General features: G+C 40.8%; 1 protein-coding gene across 1 annotated transcript in view; it reads left to right on the top strand.

The window, feature by feature from the left end:
* Positions 1-24,167, top strand: part of tsnare1 (T-SNARE Domain Containing 1) — a 181,972-nt gene that overhangs the window by 45,082 nt on the left and 112,723 nt on the right. The window contains exons 3-4 of the mRNA XM_069656961.1: positions 19,384-19,461; positions 20,648-20,717. Coding sequence (XP_069513062.1) covers positions 19,384-19,461; positions 20,648-20,717 — 148 coding nt within the window. The remainder of the gene's footprint in view (positions 1-19,383; positions 19,462-20,647; positions 20,718-24,167) is intronic.

Below are 24,167 nucleotides of genomic sequence, written 5' to 3'. Positions count from 1 at the left end.
CAGTCTATGATTGTAACCAATATACCAGTATAGCATTTTATTGTGTTACAGTATTTTACCCAGACGATGGCGCTATAATCTAAAGCTTTGTCACTTTGTCACTGACATGCGCAGTCATGATCGCCAACCATCACAAACTATCAAAAGTCAGAAAGCATTAACTTTCATCCACTGTGAATATGAAACTGAAAAACCTCTCTAATACCATTAATAAATCACAAACCTGATTAACTTCATGTTATTCACAGATAAACGTGTTTGAAGTTCCCGTTATATCTGTGCTTGCTTTGTTTACATCTAGGTATTTTTTGTTCAAACTTTATTGAATAATAAAAAAATATACAAACATTTGTTTACATTTAGTGGGTTGAATATGTCACCAAATTGGCTATGAAAGTCTGCAGACATGCCGACTCACGGAAAGTTTGCAACTTGGCGTTGAAAAGTCTGCATTAGAGCCCTCATGCACTCGAGAGGACAGAACTAACCACTCACACAGTTACAGGGAACGCGCCTGAAAGTCTGTGAGTTTGTGATTGGGATTCAGCCACTCAATGTTACCATGGGCTGAGCTCAGCTACAGCACTAGTAGTTAGCAGGACTGCAAACTCGACATGGGGAAAACTATAATTTGTGTTTCAAATGAAAATAAATTGAAAGTGTTGAAATAAAATATATAACCATACATGTTTTTATTATTAAATAGCTATAGAAAACCTTTTGTCCCTCTGGCATACCCCCCAAACTGATTTATATTCCGGATTGTACGGTAATTGAAGGTTTTTTTTGTTTTTTTTCCTTCAGATCAAGATCTGTTTGCAAATCTTTCCTCAAACTGTCTGCTAATGTTCGGTCTCCGACTGAGCAGAGCAGTAAGGTAAAAAATTACAGGGACGCTTTCATCAAAGAAAAACTAAATTCAGGCACAAACAGCAACCGAGCAGCATCTGCGCCGAGTGGTGAGCAGCCAGACCTGAACAAAGCTTTTCATGGTCATCGTTTAATGTTGGCCTGAGACATGTAGCACTGCAAACACAGCAAAACACCCCTAAACGGATGTGTCTGGGATGATGCTGTACATTGTGTGTGTGTGTGTGTGGATGTGTTTTGGGAGCATGTAAGACCTTGACTTCCTCTAATTCAAGGTGAATCTTTTGAGTTCCTGTGGTTTGCTCACTCTCTACAGGTTATCCCAGCTTGATTCAGTCGTGTGCTAAAAATAGCCCTGTTGTATATGTTAAATAACCCATGATGAAGTCACTGGACACGTTTAGCCTCACTGATGTAAGAACTTAGGATCTTATGTAAAGTCTGCCGATTTGACAAGTTGGGATAGAGAATGTGTTGCAGCTTCACAGCTGAATTATACAACTCATTTTCACTCCCAACATGTCGGCCTGGTCAGGAGACTAAGGCTTAGACATGCGCCGCTGTAGGTACCCCTCTAGTTCTTGGTGTGATGTTGTCTTGAAGTCAGGTGACGTATGAAGAGCACAAAGTATCCTTGGGTGGCAGTCGGGGGCGATGGATCAGTCGAACAAACAGGACTTTCATTCTGGAGACACAGGTTTAACTACTTTAAGAAGTTGATTTCTTTTAAAGCTCGGTAACGAACACATTGGTTCTGTAATCTATTTACCTATTAAAACCAGAGTCATGATCTTCTTGTTTCTTAACCTAACATAAGTTTTGGTGCTTAAACCAAACTGCACCCATTCACAATGTTAAACACGTTTTTATTGTACGTTCAAAAATCCTAAAATGCATATTTTTTTAGAAAACTCAAAGACTGAGTGCATCGCGCTCAGTCTAGTCACACCAGATGTTGCATATTTGTTATTGCTATCTTGTCAGAGCCCTGCATGTGCCAAACTTACACTAGAGGGGTTCCAGTCATCATATTTTGTATCTTGGGGCCACAGACCAAGCTGCTGTATCTGATTAGGGGAGTAAGAGAGTGTTGCAGCTTTGTAACAGAGTTCGAGCTAAATCTAAAACCACTATTTGGTGCCTTTGGTGGAACTTGCAAAAACCTGAACACCTGCCTGTCACTCAAATAACTGTTTTGTCTGATACTCAACTATACTTACACATATTTAAAGCTACTTACATAAATTTGATATGTAAAATATTTTGCACAATAAATCTGCATGACTTGGCTTTTTTTGTTGGCCACTTAATGACAGTGCAACACAACGTGAACACAACCTGTTTTTATTAACACTCCAGACAACATTTGTGTCATATTTTTTGCGACCAGGGGGCTGTTTCACAAAAGCAGAATTCAGAAATTAGGATAAGAGAAAAAGCGAGGATTGACCGAGCCTAGTAAGTGCATCCTGGTGTAATCTTTTTCACGTAGGCCAAGCCAGGCCGAACAGGTGCAACTAGATCCACCCAGGTGCGAGTAATTCCCAAAATGCGCGTTCCCGGTTTTCTTCAATAGACCACGGGGCCAACCACAGATTCACTGATGGTGAAATGGAGAAGACGCGTGCAGCATACTTCACATTGAGCTAGAGCTACTAATGGAAGTTTATGAAGACATGAAACATATGTATGTTTTTAAAAAGGAGACACCACAGCTATAATAAAACAACGAGCGAACACACGGCAGACTATTGCGGACCGACTGTGTCGTGTTTTTTTTAACACGGATTGACTACAGCAGTCAGGGTCTCTTCAAATGCTGCTTTATTCACATAACATGCGTACGAGGCTGTCCCATAGCTAGTGCTGCCTAGTGGCACACTATTGTAACTGCAACTGCATTAAACCAACTACTGAATGCGTAAGTATAAAAATAGCTGATTCATTCACCAACCACTGCTCTTAATTAAAACCGTCATAGTTATAAAAAGGTATTACTTGTCATTTGCCTTAAAAATGAGCAGTTAATGTTACTCAGGAAACTATCAGCCATTTCTGATCAACAACTACTATAATAATATTCATCAAACTTCTAACAACAAAATTAACAAGTAACAATGACTATGACAAGAATAATTATAAAGACTACAATGTCACAATGTTAAAAATAATAACAGTAGGGTACTTAACTGAATGGCAGTGTTGAGTATTTTAATGCAGGATAATAAAAAATAAGGCAAAATACATAGGCTACAAAAGCACACGGAGTGACTGCTGACCTGGAGCAGGCTTGCTGCACAGAATAAATCTCCATGGTAACTTATGTGCCACCGCTTTCGTGAAACTGAGTCACGACTATACTCAGCCAGGATAGATGGAAAATCCCGGCTTAATCTGTTATTTAGGTTTTGTGAAATAGCCCTCAGGGGAGTCTGAGTGTCACCCTCCAAACACAAGGCTAAACATTGTTCTAGCTTCAGATCTAAATACTCCTCTATGATCAAATATAAGTGGGAGGTAGAAAGTTGGTTTGCAGACGTCTGCAGCAGCAAGTTGTATTTTGAGACAAGACAATGAGGTAAACAGATAAAATTTAGGGCTGCAACTAACAACTATTTAGAAATTATTATTATTAATAATTAATTATTAACTATTAATCGGATAAAAAGAAAAAAAACTCAACTTTAGTATTAGCTTTATATTCAAAACACAAAAAACAGGATATCTTGTTTTGTTGTACAATGCAATGTTAATATATCAATTATGTGAGTCAACTAATATCTCGTTGATTCACTTAATAATGTCATATGACAAAGGAACGTACAGATGAGGCCACTGCAATAAAACAGGACGTTGGGGATGCAGCCATGAACTGAGTATAACAGGGAAATGAAACTAACCAAAATATATTTAATCAGACACTGCTCAAGTTTCTGTTGTGAATAAATAAAAGATTCACTTTAGTCTGTCTCTGACTAATGGCATGAAATATTCAAAAACTCCATAATATTATGTAACACTCCAGAGTCTGTCCGACCAAATTTCAGCTAATGAGCGATAGCTTAGTGTCCGTTCTGACGGACAAACACACGATTTTCTAGCTTTTTCACTGGCGTTAGCTTATTAACAGCTTTACTAGCACGGTATACTGTCCTACGCTGCTTTATAAGCGGCCCGGCTGTGGGCCCATCACAAAACGGAGAGGAGAGAAAATAATTGGAGTTTCAGTCGGTTACGTTTGTTTTAAATGAACGTTAGAAACGGTAATCGTGCGTTTGTCCATGTAAACGGACACTCCTCTACCGGAGGCTGACACATCATGATACTCCTCATTGAAAAATAATTAATGTTTTTCCCAAAGGAGACCGGAGACATTTTAACTTCCTGAAAATTCATCATGTGAGCTACACAAGCCGCGACATTGGCTGGCTGCCCCCAGTGACATTTTTACAGCTCATGCCGTGCACGGTAACAAAGACCCAACAAACTGATGATGAAATTCGTTACCAACTATCGTAATTATCGACTTTAATCGATTGAATCGATCAGCTGTTGCAGCCCTAGTAAGATTTAAACGATACTTTATAACATTTAAGATTCAGAGTGAATTTATTTTTCATCTGTTGTTTCAGCTAACACGAGTCGGAAGTCATTTGTTTTTCAAGCAAACTTATTTCATTCAAGTGTTTAGACCACTAAATTAATCATTTCTAGTTCTTGTTACTTTCTCTGCAGCTCGGTGATCTGCACAGACGGACTGTTTTTGTCCCCAGTAATGAAGTTTGAGGCTTTCAACGAAAATAACGGACACATTTGTTGACTCAAATTTAAACAATACAAAAATACAATTATGATAATGAAACATCATTTTAATACATGATGGTTATTAGCAGTGGCCAATCTGCAACTGACACATAAGGGCAAAAATAAGTATGAATCGTTCACAAGGGAACAACTGCAGTGAACAATGGAATAAACATAAGTTAATCTTAAACAGATTCCTGGAGGCTTTAAGAAGTCATATGAGATATTTATGGTCACTGATTATCTTAGATGCTTTTTCGAGGACGTGTAAGCTATGCGAGAGATTTCCGTGTTTTGTAACTCACGGCTGAGATACTTCGGATAAAAGAGGGATATAAAATGTTCACTACTCTCTGATTTACTCCAAAAGTTCTGTTTACAGAGGCCGCTGCTTCGACAGGAGATGAGGTCTCTGTATCGGTCAAACCGTACGGAGAACGATAATCAAACAATGCCAGCTCCACCTGCGGTGCCAGCTGTTGGGATCAGGCCAGGTTCTCATTCTCTGCGTCAGCTGCTCAGCGGCTAAACTGCAGATTTTTGGGAAGAGTAAAATCTGTCGCTCCTCACTGAGGAGAGACAGTCGCTGACCTCAGGCATAATGAATGGGAACTCTTGATTAAGTTCCTCTCTGATTTGAGAGTGTAATTGAACATGTTGCAGATAGCACATTTGCGCTATCGACAAGCTACTCTGTGAGGGCGCGATGGTAATTCATCCCCGGCGTGCTCAGGACTCTCACTCATTACTGTAGGAGAAATCAGGCCACTTTCTATTGATTATTCAGCGCTTAACAGGAGAAAAAGAAATCCAGCCACGCTGCCAAACTGATAATCATCTATAATCAGTTCACTGGGGTTTATCATTGGCAGCTGGGAATATGAGAGACTCTGCCCTGCAGCCTCCTTTACTCTCGTTTCACTGCAGACTCTTATTTTGAAAGCTTTGATACGTATGCAGAACAAATACTGAAACTCCATCAAAGACATGTAAAGCAAAACACAATCATATCTGTGCTTTTCCATGATGCGTCTTTACATCATTATTACCTATCAGTTATACACAAGCCTCATTACATTGTTGTCCCGTCCAATAGATGTAGCATATTTAACACAAACGATATGTTGCTTGTACTGGTGTTATTGAGTCGACAGCGTTTTAGGACTTTCACCTGAGGAGTGAGGCTCAAGAGGTGGCAATGTCAGTGGATCAGCAGCACTTTGGTCCGGACTGAAATACCTCAAACACTGAATGGATTGATATGAATCTTTGCACAGACATTTGTGGTTCCCAGGGCCTAGTTGTTCCAAAAGTTTGATCTGAATCGGAACAATCCTGATTTGAAAATCTTTAGCTATCGAGCATCAGCACATCACAATGCGGGAAACATGTTCTGTAAAGAGCAACACTAAGAATGAAATGTGGCCGCTGATAGCACCAAAAAATTGGCATCATTTACCCCCACTCTCGGCCCCGTCTCAAGGTCCGATTCACAAAGCAAATTGTACGATATTGATATTCAAGCACAAACACGGCATAAAGTTCTGCAGATCCGATCAGATTATTTTGTGTCTGATTGTGGAGAGAAGCTGTCTGCAGCTCCACTGTCTGCTCTCAGGCACTAACTGAGCTCCACACTGACAGAGCTCAAACTTCATCCACAGATCGATGACGAGCAGGGAGGGGGGGGTCAGCTCTTTAACAGTTTATCATAAAGTCCAGACTCGACAGGTTTTTTACGAGTTTTACTGTCTGTAACGCAGCTTCACTTTTTAAACGAGTGCGCAACAGCAGCTCGTCCATGTAATACTCCCCGTCCACGTGTCTCCATACATGTGGACAAAGTGTTCCCATGTGACGGGGTTGAGCCGATTGATCTCTTGTTTTCAATAATAATGACAAAATAATATTTTCAGATTGTATTTACAGACATTTTTGTTTTTTGGTAACAAACAAGTTGTCCTCATGATCAGTGGAAACTCAGAGCGTGACAGACCTTATAACACTGCGCTGCAGTTACCACCAGCTCTCTGCAGACACTAATAATTTCACTCTAACTGCGCGGCGCTGCAAATGGCACGGGAGCACAGAGATGCTGTCTGCTCTGCAGCGTTGTTTGGGGCTGAGTATGGAGCAGGACCGGATCCCAAGAGTTAGAAAACCTGTAAGGCCCAAATCCACCTGGCGCAGAACTGTGACACAGGAGCTGGGTAAAATGAACCTGTCATGGGTAGAGGCCCAACATGCTGCCAAGGACTGAGTGCAATGGAGAGACCTCATTTAAGCCGTATGTCCCATAGGGGATGGAAAGGAGTCTTTTTGTGTCATTTGCAGGTTTAGTGGGCGCAAAAGCTGCACAATCCTTTAGTGAATTTAGGCCCTTAGGATAGCCAGTATGTGGTCACTCTATGTATTTGTATTTAAAGGGACAGAATACAGAAAATAAAGTAATATAAACATCAGACAGACCCCTCTTCTGACGCTCAACAAGTAGGTAAAAATCAAAGAAATAGTATATGGAAGTGACCGTGGTAATAAAATTGGACCTGAACTGGACATGTTCATGTTCATAAAAGACATGGAGCCATTGGGGTCCCTGGTCGGGCCTGCAGTCAGAGTCCAGTGAGACCCATGAAGACCTTTTGCCTACAATAAGGGATTCACCTGTTCATAGTTACTCATTGTTATCAATACAAAGTGATAAACAACACTTGAGGGTTTTTTTTGGCAGCTGCTACAGGGATTATTTCATGCAGACAAAATCTCCCAATCCCTCTCAAATTTTGAACCACACATACGGAAGGTTTTATTCTTTGATCGTTTGTTAGATATTTCGTGACCGAAAGCCTGAGTCTTGTTAACCTTTTATCACATAAGTTTGGTTTCTTACACCACAAGCGTTTCCAAAAAGCCTCTGCAGGGACATAATATGGGACAAAATCAAAGTTATGACTGTATCACACACACTGCTCAGAACCATAGAGACCAAATTTGTCAAGAGTGATTTTGAGAAGAAGTGCCTATCAGTCGAGCTTTGAAGTGGCATGCTGATATGAGCATGTTAAAGTGTCGACATATTAATGTGAGAGAAAAGTTTCAAGTGTGGAAAGATAAAAAGCTGCTGAAGTGATCCGAAGCGTTTAGCAAACACTGGCTGTGATATAAACCTCCGCGGATCGCCAACCTTCCAGGGAATCAGCGTCAAAGGAGTTTGTGAGATGAGCATAAAATCAGAGGTGCAGATTACGTGTTGTGGGCTCTGATGTGAAAAGGATGTTACCCCGCCATGAACGTTTGAGACAATAACACGTGTCCAAGAGAAAGCAGAAGATCTTTGGCTGAGGTTACATTTAAAGTCACTATTTATATACAATTCAATTCTTTGACTTTAGATTCCCATAAATTACTCATAAAGAGAATTCTCAGTATTTCCTGCCTGACAAATTTTCAGTTTTCCAACTGCGAATTCTGTGAAGGATGTAAGAGAAGGTATGAGAAACAGGAAGTACCATGATACTACAAGGGAGGTAGTTGCAGTTTTGGATGTTCCTTGACACAAGACTCCTTTGTGCTAGAATCTGTTCAAGCTCTGTAAAAAAGATTATGTAAGTCAATAAACCATAATACTGATGAAAGTATTGAAATGATGTCATACATTTAAAAAGCATTGTATGCATGACATTTTGATACATAAAAACCCAAAACATATCAATCCAAAATCATAATTATACTGAAATCTGTATATTTCTTTATACGAGATGGAGCGACACCTGCGAGCCAGTTCAGGCAGGCAACTCGAGCTGCACTGATTTCACACTTGACATGTCATTCTCACCAATCACCTGACAAACACTTCCTCCCAGTTTGGCGTCTATTTAAGCTGCAAGATGTCTCCGGCCTCGCCCTCTGCTCTGTCATTGCCACCGCTGCCCTGCACCAGTTCTGCGCTCATACTTTCAGCCTCACCACCACCCCAGCATCCACCTGCAGGCTCCGGCTAGGGGGGTTTAGAGTTGTAACCTCGAAGAGCTCAGTTTTGTTCTCTTTGGCAGCACCCATGGCGATAAACAGTAATTGCAGGAGCACACTTCCACATATCCAGGCAGTGTTGCATGTGTGACGTCCACGGTTGGCACGGTTGTAACTCTTGATTTGCCTGGCCGACAGTCGCTTTCCTTTTTAGACTGTTTGCCTTCATCTGAGTGTCGAATTTCGAGTCTCACTTATTTTTGAAGTTGTATCTGTAGTCATCCATCTTTTCTTTGTTTGTTCAGCCATAGTAGATTACTGTTTACTCGCAACACTTGCAGAGAAAGGAAAAGCAGCTGCTTGGCTCCGCCTACCCTCTCTGACAGACCAACCACTGCTGGCTGATGGAAACTAACTGGGCCCTGCTTGTGATGCAAATACACAGGCTTTCCTCAGTGGGCCATAGGCTCAGTCAGCATTGTATTACCTCATTCGGCAATCAATAATGATTTAACAGACATTATCTCATCAATCTGAGAGGAGTGATGAGGTCAGAGCCGAGACGACAAACAAGCTATGTTCTGCTGCTGCATTAAACATTTTAAACTATCACAAATGTGAGTTTTCTGACTGAATTACATTTATGAGCAGAGTGCTGAAGCATTTTAAATACAGTGCCTATACTGGTATTTTCACCTCTTGTGATGTTGTATATCTTGGAGTATCTTCAAATGCTTTATATGCCTAAAATCTGAAGTTATAGTAAGTGTAACTGTCACAATTCTGGTTTGTCATTTAGAGTTATTTCAGCAGGAATATAAAAAAAGCCCAAATGTTCACAATGTTAACAAGCTTTGCTATTGGTTGATTTGGAGGATGAGTTTCACATGGACTGCACAAATGCAAGAAAAAGAAAAGCTTTGGTCTTCTCATGCAATATGTCCTGTTTACGAGCACAAAATTTAAGTAAAGGAATGGAAATAACCAACTGTGTGCCTGACATAGAGGGGGAGAAACGGCAGGAAGAAACAAAGTGAAAGACACACACAAGAGAGAAAATGAGAGACAAATTAAAACAGAAGATTACAGAGTTACTTCAGAGGTCTCGGTTCAGCATCACAACACAAGACAAAGGAGCTGCATTGCAACAGTTTTGTTGTTCATGACTTTACCTTCATGTTCCCTCCTGCCGGTGTTTCCTGAGTCTAATGGCTCACAGCAGTTTCAGTCCGGTGAGGTGTGGGCTGAGATCATTTCTGATCACAAAAAGAAGAAAAGATCTGAGGACTTTTATAGTTTGACCAAATTTCTTCAACACTGGTTTCCTTCAACTTATTGAATCAGTGATTTATTTGTTGAGTTTTCAGCATCAACTCACAGAGGCCGCAGATTTTTGGGCAGGTTTGATTAAGTGATTTCTCTCCAACAGATTTACGTCAAGGAGCAGTTTCTCCCCCCTTACTTTGGTGTGTAAGATGATTAACTGCTGTGAATATACAAAGAATAGACACTGAAAATATATTACAAAATCCATCGATGTTGTCTTCCATTTCTGAGACATCCTCTTCTATCTCTGGTTCAAAAATGGTTCAGTCTGAAATGTGTTGTCCTCGTGGGGAAATGTGTGGGTGTGAATGGGGATGTTTTCCATCTGATGGATGAACATAATCTAGTGTTTACCCATTCATTTCCTTTGGTGGTTATTTTTGACCGGGAACACCACAGCTGTTACAAAGTTGACTAAACTACCCAAACTTCAATGAAAGTGTGGAGGATATCATAAGACCTTGAGGCAATCAAATGTAAAACACAGTATTTACAATTGGTGAAAGTTGTAAATCGGTCAGGTTTATCCGAACACTGTAACGTTGATGGGTGTAGGTAGAGAGAGCTGGCAGCGGGGCTAGTTAGCCGGGGCTCCGGAATAGCCAGTTAGCTTAAAGACTCGACAGACGAGGGAGTGGAGATTTCCACAGTTCCACTTTATTTTATAACGCTAAACATCGACCATACAATGCCGGGTCTCAACGGCGCTATATTCTATAATCATACATGAGCAGAACATGGACTGCATAACCTGCACCAACTTGTTACTGATGAGAGTTCTCTCTTGTGGACGTTGGTCGAAGTAACATATCAGGACTGAACACTTAGCACAACTTAACTGTAACACATCACAGCAAAGCAGGAGGGAGACACCCCTCTGTGGTAATAATGAACTTATAATAATAAACTTCATTTGTATAGCACCTTTCAAAACAGCCATTCCGCCATTTGTGCAGGCAATACAGATGGCTGTAACACTCAGTGTGGTTTGAAAAAGTGGGAGTGGGATCAGAAAATATGCACGTTTTGCCTAGACTCTCAATTGTAACTGCCAGAGACTCGAGCTGATCGCAGAGTTTGACAGATTTTCTGTTCATGACGTCATTCGCGCACATGTGCACAATCAGAATGTGGGCAGAAGGCTGCAGGTCAGTGAGCACTGGGGAAAGTTCGATGATGTCTGACACTTCAGCGCCAGGAAGACAGTACGTGATCGCGCCTGGGAGTTCAGCAGACCTAACAATGGAGTCGCCAGTTAATGAGGATGTCAGGTTGCCTGTTAGCCACCATTGTAAACAGAGAGTTTGGATGGGAGAGGTAACGTTTGCAGATTGGCTGCAGCAGCGTCAGGGACAGGACAGGTAATTAAGTCAGTTTCAGTTTCACCTTGAGAGTCACTGGTGGGGATGACATCACCGCTAGCCGCAACAGTGTCCGCTGCTCTGTTGACCAGGCGAGACGATGGTTGGAGGCTGGCAGGAGCACGCGTAAAAAAGTTTGACACCGGGACAGGGTCGTCACCCCCATCTGGAGAGGAACAAAAGGAAGAAAAACCCTTTTCCCCCTCCTAATAATGGATGTCCAAGGGAGAGGATGGACTCCAGACGGGCAAGGGATGTCGGAATTTGCAGGACTCTCCGAGCGGCGGAGGGCGTCCAGCTGTAGCACATCTAGCCGGGAGAGGAGCAGGGATTGTTGTTGGAGGACATTGTCCTGGAGGCTCTCGATGAGGAGAGATCTTAGACTGGACAGCTCAGGCTCCACTGGGGTGAGTCAAGGCATGCTGTGGATAGAGAAAAAACTGCCAGTGCACCGAACTAAAAGTAGAGGACAAAGTTATTGCAACAAGTTGCTGTTAGCAGGGAGCTGATGTTAGCTGTATGCAAGGCACTTACACGGTACTACTTGGTACTGCAGCAACATCACAACTCTGACTGTTACAACGTGACAGGAGAGTTAATGCACTCCAGACGAGCAAACAGGCACCACAACAGTATCAGGTCTCTTTGCACTTTACGTAAAACAGATCAGAACTCATCAGCAAGAAGAAGTGTTCACCTCTGGTGTGACTTTCCACCCACCGCTGTAGAACAGTAACTTGATGATGTTGACTCCATCAGGCTGAGGCTGTCTTCTTACTGTCTCAGCCTGGGAGGAGTGGGAACAGCAGAGGCACAATAGACTTCACCAAATCCATCTGTCCCTTCTACACCAGTTTGGCACAGATGACGGAGGCGATGGCAACACAGGTTGAGAGCAGACAATTGGACAAGTATGACATGGAGATGAAATAAGTCCATGCCTCACTCCTCAACAAGGAGACTCCTACACACCCCAGCCCACACAGTGACAGGCTGCCCAGGCTGCTCCTTCCTCTACCTCCATGTTTTCAATATAAACCTTAAAACTCATTGTAACAGTAGAGGGTTCATGTCACCTGTCTGCTGATGCTGGCAAGTTTCCATTCTATGTGCAGAGAGGGGAACAGGCTACTGAGAGGAGACTCCACAAGGGGAATGTTTTTTAAATGTATTTTTATTTAGCATTATTTAACCAGGTTTGCCCCTTTGAGATCAGATAACTCTTTTACAGGGAGAGGGGGCCAAGAAAAGCAGCAACACACAGTTTTAACAGTGAACTAGCAAACACATACAGCAGGTTAAAGATACATTAAATGATCAGACAGAACATTTACACACAGACAGCCCGGACTCAAGAGACTTCATCAAGGATTTAAGAACGGTGGCTGTAGACAGCTTGGATGTAACAATGAATGTCGATGCTTGTAGTTTGATCTGTTGTTTTGTCTCAACACAAAATCAGATCATAGTGTTTACACCGCGTTCCAAATTATTACGCAAATTGTATTTAAGTGTCATAAAGATTACATTTTTTGTTTTTCAATTAAACTCATGGATGGTATTGTGTCGCAGGGCTCTTTGGATCACTGAAATCAATCTCAGACACCTGTGATAATTAGTTTGCCAGGTGAGCCCAATTAAGGAAAAACTGCTTAAGAAGGGCGTTCCACATTATTAAGCAGACGACCATTTCCAAGCAATATGGGAAAGAAAAAGGATCTCTCTGCTGCCGAAAAGCGTGAAATAGTTCAATGCCTTGGACAAGGTATGAAAACCTTAGATATTTCACGAAAACTTAAGCGTGATCATCGTACTGTTAAGAGATTTGTGGCTGATTCAGAGCACACACGGGTTCGTGCAGATAAAGGCACAATGAGGAAGGTTTCTGCCAGACAAAAACATCGGAATAAGAGAGCAGCTGCTAAAATGCCATTACAAAGTAGCAAACAGATATTTGAAGCTGCTGGTGCCTCTGGAGTCCCACGAACATCAAGGTGTAGGATCCTCCAGAGGCTTGCAGTTATGCATAATCCTTCTATTCGGCCACCCCTAAACAATGCTCACAAGCAGAAACGGCTGCAGTGGGCCCAGAAATACATGAAGACTAATTTTCAAACAGTCTTGTTCACTGATGAGTGCCGTGCAACCCTGGATGGTCCAGATGGATGGAGTAGTGGATGGTTGGTGGACGGCCACCATGTCCCAACAAGGCTGCGATGTCAGCAAGGAGGTGGTGGAGTCATGTTTTGGGCCGGAATCATGGTGAGAGAGCTGGTCGGCCCCTTCAGGGTCCCTGAAGGTGTGAAAATGACCTCTGTAAAGTATGTGGAGTTTCTGACTGACCACTTTCTTCCATGGTACAAAAAGAAGAACCGTACTTTCCGTAACAAAATCATCTTCATGCATGACAATGCACCATCTCATGCTGCAAGGAATACCTCTGCATCATTGGCTGCTATGGGCATAAAAGGAGAGAAACTCATGGTGTGGCCCCCATCCTCCCCTGACCTCAACCCTATTGAGAACCTTTGGAGCATCCTCAAGCAAAAGATCTATGAGGGTGGGAGGCAGTTCACATCCAAACAGCAGCTCTGGGAGGCTATTCTGACATCCTGCAAAGAAATTTAAGCAGAAACTCTCCAAAAACTCATAAGGTCAATGGATGCAAGAATTATGAAGCTGCTATCAAATAAGGGGTCCTATGTTAAAATGTAACTTGACCTGTTAAGATGTTTTTGATTGAAATAGCTTTTGATTTCAGTAAATATGACCTCCTAATGCTGCAAATTCAAAAGATGAGCATTTTCAGTTCATAACAACCTATAAAATATTATAAAACTCTGTCGTGCGTAATAATTTGGAACAGTGCATTTTAAGTTTTTTATTTTTGAAAAATACTGTTATCATTGGGAGGTTTGTTCAATAACATTCGAATTCATTAAACTAACGGTTGATGACTTGAAAATTATGCTGACTGTCATTTGCATCGACTATTTAGGAAAATCTGAGAAAAATGTCATTTGCATAATAATTTGGAACACAGTGTATAAAGGGGGAGATTTTGACCCGACTGTTGTACTGCAAAAAGATTGCGACTTCACAGTATCATGAAGAATCATCCCCCAGGGATCATGAAAATCTAATTCTATAAATATATCAATTAGATTTTTTTGTCATTCTGGCCAGCAGCATGTGTCAGGATGAAGTGCAAGCAGCTTACAGTGATCAAGAAAGTTTCAGAGATCGACTGCTTGCATGGATCAAAGCTTGGGATGCTTTATTCCAATGCAAATGCTGTTAAATACTTGCTTATTTTAATCCAATAGTCTGTTTACAGTATTCATTTAAGGTCTTTTCATTCACGATTTATGACAACATAAGGACATTTTTATTTGTTTGGCCTTTGCCTTTATTTGATAGGACAGTGGATAGAGTTGGAAATGTGGGAAAAGAATGGAGATGCTTAAAGGGCCGAGGGTCAGGAGTCAGAACCTGGAGTTGCTGCGTTGAGGACTGAGACTAAAAATTATCCTTTAGCTCAGCGGTTAAAGACTTAACTTATTCTTTTTTTCAAATAATTTCTCTTAATGAAATTGTAGTCTCCTTAAAGCATGTAACAATCTGCCAACAAGATGCAGCAGAGAAACTTCCTTATTTACCCTAACACAAGAATCCACCAAAGCTGCTGGAGATGGAGATTTGAAACTTTGTGGCTGGAGAGGTTCTCTTCAAGAGGATTGGAAATACCTGGTCACATAATGCCGCCTTGAGGGGGCTGTTTTTAAGGCAAAATGCATGTCATTTACACTACAATAATTTATAAATTTACAGTCATTTTAAAGCATTTCAAACTGCTGCATTGAATCAGTCCATTAACTGCAGCTGTCTGTTTAAATTCATTGTTTAAACTTAAACATTTGAATTCAATGCCAAGCTGCAAGAGAAAAAAAACAAGCTCTTGGTTGTAGATATGGAAACAATTTGATTAATGTTTAAAGAAAATCACTACAGAGATACTTAGCACCCCTTTTTAGCTTGAACATGCCTCTTCACATTGTCCCAAAATGTATACAAACGCTGACACACACCGCCACCCTCTGTAACATACACAATATATATCCAGCCATCATAGGAAATAAGAGTTGAACAAAATGTGCTCCCAGCCAACAGGTCCAAGTGAAACATAGACCTAGCCTGGGTAATGTAGGCAACAACTGCGATTTGGCTCAGAGTGGGCTGGTAAAGGAGGTGGTGTTGGGTTAGGGTTGGCCCCTGTATGGAACCCAGAAAGGACCCTCCATCAACCCACCTATGTGAGGCCTCTGAGGAAGCTGGGTATTACATCTGGTCCCCACATGGGTGTGCTGACTGGGAAACTGATGACGAAGATTTGTAAGTGTGTGTGTGCGTGTGTCTGTGTGTGTACAGAGATAACATTAAAAGTGCACTAAAGGTCTCTCAGTTGAAAAATTCCTTATGTATCACAATCTTGTAACGCTGCTCGAGTGACTGCATGCAATCATGTAATTACCTGGACCATTTGTCACTACAGCTCAGTGAGTGGAGTTAATGACTTGTGATGTACAGTGGAGGTCTCACAGTTCTTCCACAACCCCAAACCATGAAAATCTGTTTTAATGTCCAGCCCTGCTTTGTGCCTGCGTCTGCCTTCTCCGTCTCTCTTTATATCCTGCCAGTATGCTGTCCCCCTCAGCTCAATTACAGGCACTTTTCAGCATTTTAACACCTCTACATTTTATCTGTACCCCTGTACTTTTGACCATGTCAGAAAAAATGCCAATTGCTGTCATTTCTGGGTGCAGTATTTGACAAAAGGGTGGGTGAGATGGCTTTTGCGTGCAGCTTATACAGGTCGTGATGTTGATCTCATCCCGCTGTAATGGCTCCGGGCCATTAACCCTCCCTGTCATTTGTAATGACATGTGCTTTTGAAAGAGGAAAATGGCGCTGCCCATATAACTTATACAGCAGTCTCACCGCTCCTGCTGTCAGTCTGTGGCTTAGTGCCATGCCATTTTCCCCGTCCACTCCGTCATCATCACTGCAGTTAGATTTTACATTAGAGCTCCCACAGCTATTGATGTCCATTCAATTTCCACATCTATTCATGATAACAATACACAGTATTTCAATATAATTACTGCAAACAGCGATTTTCCTACTACCTCCTGTAACTCATTAAGCGGGCGGTCAAAAAACAAACGGCAGGATTTTCACGGGATGAAAATGATAGAAATGAGTCCCTTTATGTCTGTAAATGATTACACTGTCTTGAAATAACCTTGTTTATTAAGAATAAACACCAGGTGAACAGATTGTTCACAAGTTCTCTTTGCCTACATGACTGTACAAAATTCAATAAAAGTCCTCTCTTGCTCCTTGCGTTTTAATGCAATAATTCAACCATTGAAGCAATCCCACTGTCCAGCAGAAACAAGAGATGCTGTGTACGTTTACGCACGAGGCACAGCAGCGTAACTTAATGTTTTAAATCTCCAGACGGACAGAATCTTATGTCTTATGTCTAAGTTTTGTGTGCTGACCATCAAAGAAAGTCGGGCTGTAAATGTTTCTTTACTTATTGTTGCTACTGGACCACACGGTTGTGCGTGTGCGTGCGTAATGCTGGACAGTGTATTAATATCTGTGGGCCAGGTAGTTATGTTTGAGGTTTATAATAAATTTACCTCTCAGTTCCGTTTGTGTGAGTTTCTGCTTCTGCGTGTATTAGAGAGACTGCGAATCAGAATGAGCGCGCATGATGGAGAGCTTGGTGTTGGTCTCTTCCTGTTTTTGGTCCGTGTGTGGCTCGAGCAGGAATTTCCCTATGCGCATTGCGCCTCTCTTTATTACCGTAATACTAAACAATAAAATAACGTTTGTGCGGGTGGGAATGGTCAGAATCTTTGCGGGAGCGGGTGGGAGTGGAAAACACATTACAGGAGTGGACTGTAATGGTCAGAAATCCAACTGGCGCGGGATTAAGAAAACAGTCCCGCGCAGGGCTCTAATATAGGCCCCACAGGGTTGTGAGTAAAAACGGGTGAGTAAATAATGTGGGATGGTAGATGGGATGAGGCCAGTCCACACAATAATTTACCAAGTTCGACCAAGCTTGTGACCATCAATGGGCATAAATTTAAAAAAGTAAAATTAGCGGCTGTCCTGCTTTACCTGTCTCTTTTAGTTAAACAAACTCTGTTGCATTTGCTAGGTAAGAGTTGTTGGTTTAGAGTAGTTTGAAATATGTTAATCAAACTCTGTTACAGATCAAACTAACGGATCAAGACACTTCAAAAGAAGGAATTTGGTCTGCCTCTAGCAGACGGCCAGGGAAAGCAAATGGGCCAACCAGAAGATTGTTTGTTTAAACATATAGGCTAGATATGCGTATAGCATTAGCTTACAAAGCTTAAAAAGCTGAAGTACTATTCATCTGCCGTTTATGCTCATGTCATGAGGAGGTGATTCAGAAGTGGATTTGCACAAGCCACACTTTGCAAATAAATTGGTAACCAGGGCAAAAACACGCAGGCATAAATGCCCTTTAACACATGAGTGCAGGGATCTTCTCGGATCATACAATTAGACCAAAACAATCAATACTGGCTGATCTGTGCTTGTATCCTGCTCTGGGTATTTTGGCAGTTAATTAAATCCATTAAATAGTGTCTGACCCATATACTGTATGTTTCTGCCTATGTAAAATTGCTTTATGAAACCCCTCTTTGTTCACATCTGTTTGTCAATATACATACATTGTTTTGCAGTCTAATAAAACTAATAATTATTGTTATATAATAATTCTTCTAAGTTATTTTATTATTTTTTCTTCTTTCTTCCTCTATAATCCATACAGATGGTTTTGCAGAATCACAAATGCTGCGTGATTTCCTCTCATTCAGAAGATTTTATTTTTTGCTAGGGGATCCTGGTGACGAGTGGTGGACCAGGAATACCCATCAACTATTCAGAGGAATAAGAAAAATCTGCCTTCATACCTGTGTTTTCTGGCAGCTTTGGCAAATAACAGACTGTAGAGGACCATGGACAGCGTGTTCAATATAGGTTTTATTATCGGATGTGTTTTAGTGTTCAGCATCGTTTCTATCTGTTGTTGGAGCCATAAAATAAAAGATGGGCCAATTGTGGGGAGCTGAGGAGGGATTTGAATGCGGCAGCATTGATGAAACAGTACTCAGGCAACTAAGATAAATATAACAAGTAATAGCATTAGCAGTTAGAATGAAATACTTTATTAGATACTTTATCTGACTTTTTTTCAGTGGCTTTCATGACGCATTTTAGGGATCCCAATTCTATTGATGGCACAGCCTAGTGCTTATACAAGAAATGTATAAGCAGAATTTGCCTCTTCTATTTGCCATTGATTTTAAAAGTGACAAAACCGTTTACCTTTGACTGCTATTGGCTTATGAAGTTAACGGTAACCATGCCTTCTTTCAGGAAAGATACTTTTCTATATTATTTATGGTTAATGCTTTTTCATTGTGATTAATTCACATTTATGTATTTATTCATATGCTGGTGTAGTTCAGCCTCCAGGCCACTTGATGATATACAAGTGAACTTCACCTAACATTCAGTTTCCTGAGGAAGACCCGATGAGGGTCGAAACCGGTCGGCATTCACGCCTGTAATATCGATGTTTTTTACGAGAGATGCCCTGATTCAATAAAGGCATTTTAAACTAAATCCTTGTCTCGGTGCGAGTGTGCCTGAAGAAAGCACAGTGGATACTTTTCTCTTTTTGGCCAATAAGAGACTAAAATTCACCCTTTTGATCTTTAAGATGTAAAGTGTGACGCATGAGAAAGAATTTCATACAACCAGATAAAGAGACACGTATGGAAATACTTCAAAGCTGGATTTTTATTTACTTTATTTCGTGTTTTGTGTCATCACAGTGGTCCGTACATGCTGTTACTGTGTGGTCAGCTCTTTCCTTGCTTTAGTGTCACACTCCACTGGGCTCAGAAGTGTTTGCTGATATCATGTTTTCTCTCCAAAGCCACACAGGTCAGCCCCTCAGAACTGCAAGATGTGTTTCAGGAGACCTCCTCCAATATCTTCCAGATCAACGCCAACGGTAAGAATATCAATCATAAGCAAAAGTGTGTGTGTAGGTGTAGGTGTGTGTGTGTGTGTGTGTGTGTGTGTGAGTGTGAGCATTGTCCTTGTTCTCTTGTCTTTTCATAAATACTGAGATCTTTGACCAAGGACATTCTGGCCAGTCTCATCTCTTAAAATCGATTGTAAGAGGTTATTGAGGTTAAGTAAAGAATATAATTCAGTAAATCAGGGTTTCAATTTTGGTGGAACATTATGGATGGTTCTGGGATTAATCAAGGCTTGGATTGCAATTAGAAGTAGTTATTGATGTGCTTCAGGACTAAGGTTAGCTTTGTGGAAAATTTAGCATCATGATGTTATGTTTAAGATTAAATACAGTGTTAGACTAGGAAGCTGCCTTTTCTAATTGCTAAGTGTCAAAGGGTTGTAAGTAACAGTTTTAAATAAGGGCTTAAATTAGACTACGGATAGTTATACGGTTTGTTAAACTTAAGTTAAGGTTGGTTTAACATAATGTCTTAGGTTTAAGGTTAAGGTAGTACCCATCTGATTAGGCTCATGTTGTATCAGGACCAGAGTTTGAGCTTCAGATTAGTATTAGTACAGTTTTAAATGAAAGCTATAATTAGTTTAAGGAAGACATTAAGCTTTACAGATTCGAAGCTTGAGTGTAAAATTCAGGTAAAACTTGATTTAAATGTGCGATTAGTGTAGTTTAGAATTTGTGCTAATTTTAAATTAGGTATAAATTCAACCATTAGTTTATAGCTTTATATAATTTTGAGGCTTAAGGTTTGGTTTTACAATTACCCTTAATTAAAAGCGTGGTTCAGGTTTAAGAGTAAAGAAGTTTTAGAATTAAGCCAGGGTCGGTACTTGGCTTAAATATGACTTATGGAGCTTTAAATAAATAAAATGTCATGCTAAATGAACTATCAGTGGATTAGGAGTTAAAGCTTGAATGCAGTGTCTTAATGGTTGTGAATGCAGGTTTTAGATTCAGGATGAAGTAAAAGTAGTTCAAGATTATATCTTTGGTAAAGCCTTAAAAATAGAGATATTCTGTTTAAATTTAGATTCTGTTTATAGGAAGACTTAAATTAGTGTCACAGCAGGGCTATAGAGTGTGTGTGTGTGTGTGTGTGTGTGTGTGTGATTCCAATACTCACTCTCAGTGTTTCTGTTTTTAATCGTTCCTCCAGTCGTCACATTAGAGAAGAACCTTCAATCACTGGGAACATCTCGAGATACAGAAGAGCTACGACAGAGTCTGTGAGTGACACACACAGACACACAAACACTCACACGCACGCACACACACAAACACACACAAACACTCACACGCACACACACAAACACACACAAACACTCAAACGCGCACACACACGCACACACACACGCACACACACACACACACACACACACACACACAGTAACTTAAAAAATTTAACTTTTAAATAATGAGCAAAATTCCACTTTTATCCAAAAACTTGGATTTTGGAAGTAATTTTTTAAGTAGTTTCCATTCAAAACATTTTTATTACTTTGTGGTTTCAATCAATACATGTACTTAGCTACTCTTTGTGGATCCTGTCCTTTACATGTCTGTGAAGTATTACATGAGTTAAAATCTCCTGCCTGTTTAACATATTACTTATTACTGTGTAACGTTTTACTCGCTGTGAAACTTGTACAAATGACAACAAAGGCTCTTTTGGTGGCATTTGGTCTGGTTTGCTTTCGTTGGTCCTCTTGAGGCAACAAATGAGTCTAGCTTGTAACAGAGCATCTATTAAGTGTGTTATTAGTACTTTTGTACTCAGTATCCCAGTACTTCCTTCCCCTCTGACACCTCCCTGTAACCCCTCCTCTTTCATTGCACAGACTTATTGGTTCAGCCTGTTGTACATTTCATTTATCTCTGCTTTCCAGAAAAGGCCTTATTTTCTCTTTGTTTCGTCGCCTCCTTTCATATTGATTATTCTCTTTTAGTTGAGCTGCCGGCAATTACCAGATTCAAAGCTGATGACAAAGTGGCCAATCTAAGATGATTGCGTCTGTTTAAAATGCATTACATCCCACTGTGTTAGCTGGCATGTCATCAATTCTATTGAACATTTTTTATGATCGCCTTGGAAACTTACTGACAATGCTTGGCTGCTTTTATTTTTAACTGCCCATTTTCCTTCAGCAGATTCATGCTGGATGCAAACAACAGATCTAGTGCCTCCGACTGATGCAAATTACGTCTGGGATGATTCTTTGTGTTATTCAGCAGCTCTCAGTGTTTTGGAGAGATTGTTCCAGAAAACAGTTGGAAGGCTTTCTTTCTCATGAATGTAATAGTGCCTTTTAAGGCTCATTAACTAAAGGCTTTTGTTTTTGCAGTTTTCCCACTGCTTGCCAGTGATAAACCTTAACATGAAAAATGTGACCAAACTGCATGTCTGGTGCGACTTTCATGGAAAAAATCCCAAGCGGCGCCCAGTTAGTGACACGTTTTCCATCAGCCAGCAGTGGTTGGTCTGCCAGAGAGGGTAGGCGGAGCTAAGCGGCTGCTTTTCCATTCTCTGAAAGTGTTGCGAATAAACATTAATCTACTATGGCTGAACAAACAGAGAAAAGATCGATGACTACAGATACATGCGTCACTGTCTGGATATCTGGGAAGTGTGCTCCCGCAATTAACGTTTATCATCTGTTTTGCAGCAGAGCATCTCTTGATACGTTGCAAACAGCCAGTGTTTTTCAAAGTGTAATAACTCTTAATTAAGAAAGTTAAGAAAATTAAAGTGTGATCAGTCAGTAAAAGGCTGGTTTTAAATATCAGCTATTTACAGTGTGTGGGATAAAACACACAATGAGCCTCATTCTACTTTACAACAATACAACACTCGTGTTTACAATTGAGTAAGTACAATCATCAAAATATGCAATCATGAAGATTAGTGTACATGAACACCAAATCTCAACTTAAAAATGTTCTCCGGGAGGGTTTGCCCTCACACACTCAAAAAAAAATGTTAAGATAAGTTAGTCATTGATGCTTTATCTGACACAATTGTTTCACATTTATTTGTTATTTTTGAAGTGGGGTGGTTTGGCTTCGTGCTAAGGTGCTCCAATTGGGCCTTCCTCTCTGTTGCATATTGACCAATCACCTGATGCACACATCCAAAAATAGCAATGATATCATCTCATCACCTGGGGTTTACGTGAACACTGAACAGATCCAGTTTTAAATCTCTGGTGTGATGATTCCAAGACCTTTCTACCCCAGCAAGACTAAAATCCCCGGGGCAAAAACAGAATTTCTAAAATGACTTCAGCAATAAAAGTATAAGAACGTCTTGTGACTGTATCATGGATGGTGACAAAACAAAAAAAACACAGCATTAAACTGAGCTGTCATTTTCTCTTTCGATGTGTATTGACGAAGCTGTTTATTTCTCATGCCCGGGTCTATTGACTGAAAGGCTGTTGCACAAAGCCAGTACGTCATGAGAGTGGTCTGTTTTAAAGAAAATTGCCATAAAGTGGTGGCTCTATCAGATGGCTCTGTCTGTAACCTTAGTTACACAATCCTAAAGGAGTGAGGTGGGGGGAGATCAGTAGTTCTCCCTTCATGATATCCTTAATCAAACGGTCTCATTATGAGCTCCATTTAGTTTGTGTTCTGATGCTATCCATCAGTCCACATCATGTACTTAGTTCCCAGCTTTCCTGGGATAGTAGATGTTGGTCTCATGTTGGCTTAAAAACTGGAACTGTCCAAAATGTTCTTTAGAACAGAGCAAGGTCACCCAGTGGAACTCACACTTTCGACCTAAAGCCATCCGAACACCACCTGACACCCCCTACACTCTTGCATCACCATTAACTGCAGTGACACAGAGGACTACAGCCATCTGATCTCCATCCGGTCACAGTGAAAAGGCCATACACATGCATATTCTGCACTAATCTCACATACAGCAGATTGTCATACACGTGTTACCCTGCGAGAAGCAAATCTCCTGAGTTTCATCATATAAAAGCCAGTCTTGTTTGTGCCCGTGGTTAGAATGGTAACTCGCCATCTGTCTGCCTGTCTTCAGGCAAAAAACTCAAATCTCACGGTTAATAGAATTTGACCCGCCCCTGTAATCGTGGAAATGCACACGGCGAAAAGTCTAAGTGGATTAATGGCCGGCACCCTCTGAGTGTCATTGTCTTTGTTAGCACATTAAGCATTCACTGGTGTTCTGCCTGTAACACGCCAGAGGACATGGGGCTGTGTTTTGAGGAGAGCGCCCCCGACTGACTGCAGACACAATACGCTACAGTCCACCATGAGGCCGGACAGACTCCACAGCAGGAAGGGACTGTCTGAAGTTTAACAAGCTCAAGAAAAACAGAAATGCTGTGACGAATCATAAAGGGACAATTTTTCCAACTTCAACTCCTCTGCATTTCAGGCAGAAATATTACAGCAATCTTTTGACACATTAAATATTAAAATTTTACACCCTGGAAAGGTGAAAAAAGTCATAAATATGACCTAGTATTTGTGGTCTATTTTTGGACCAGACAATGCTGGAAGATAATTTCAATTTGTTAAATGAAGTCAACTTCTGAACAGTGGAATAAGTATGTACTGTAAGAATAGTATCTGGTGTTTTTCCCCCAATTAAATAATAATAAAAGCAGTTATATATTCCTGTTGCCTAATTACTTAAAAGA

This window comes from Semicossyphus pulcher, unplaced genomic scaffold (assembly GCF_022749685.1).
Source record: "Semicossyphus pulcher isolate SPU_LCO1_2020_fin unplaced genomic scaffold, fSemPul1.0.p SCAF_9, whole genome shotgun sequence".
NCBI lineage: Eukaryota > Metazoa > Chordata > Actinopteri > Labriformes > Labridae > Semicossyphus > Semicossyphus pulcher.
This window is presented reverse-complemented; position numbering and strand designations above follow the sequence as displayed.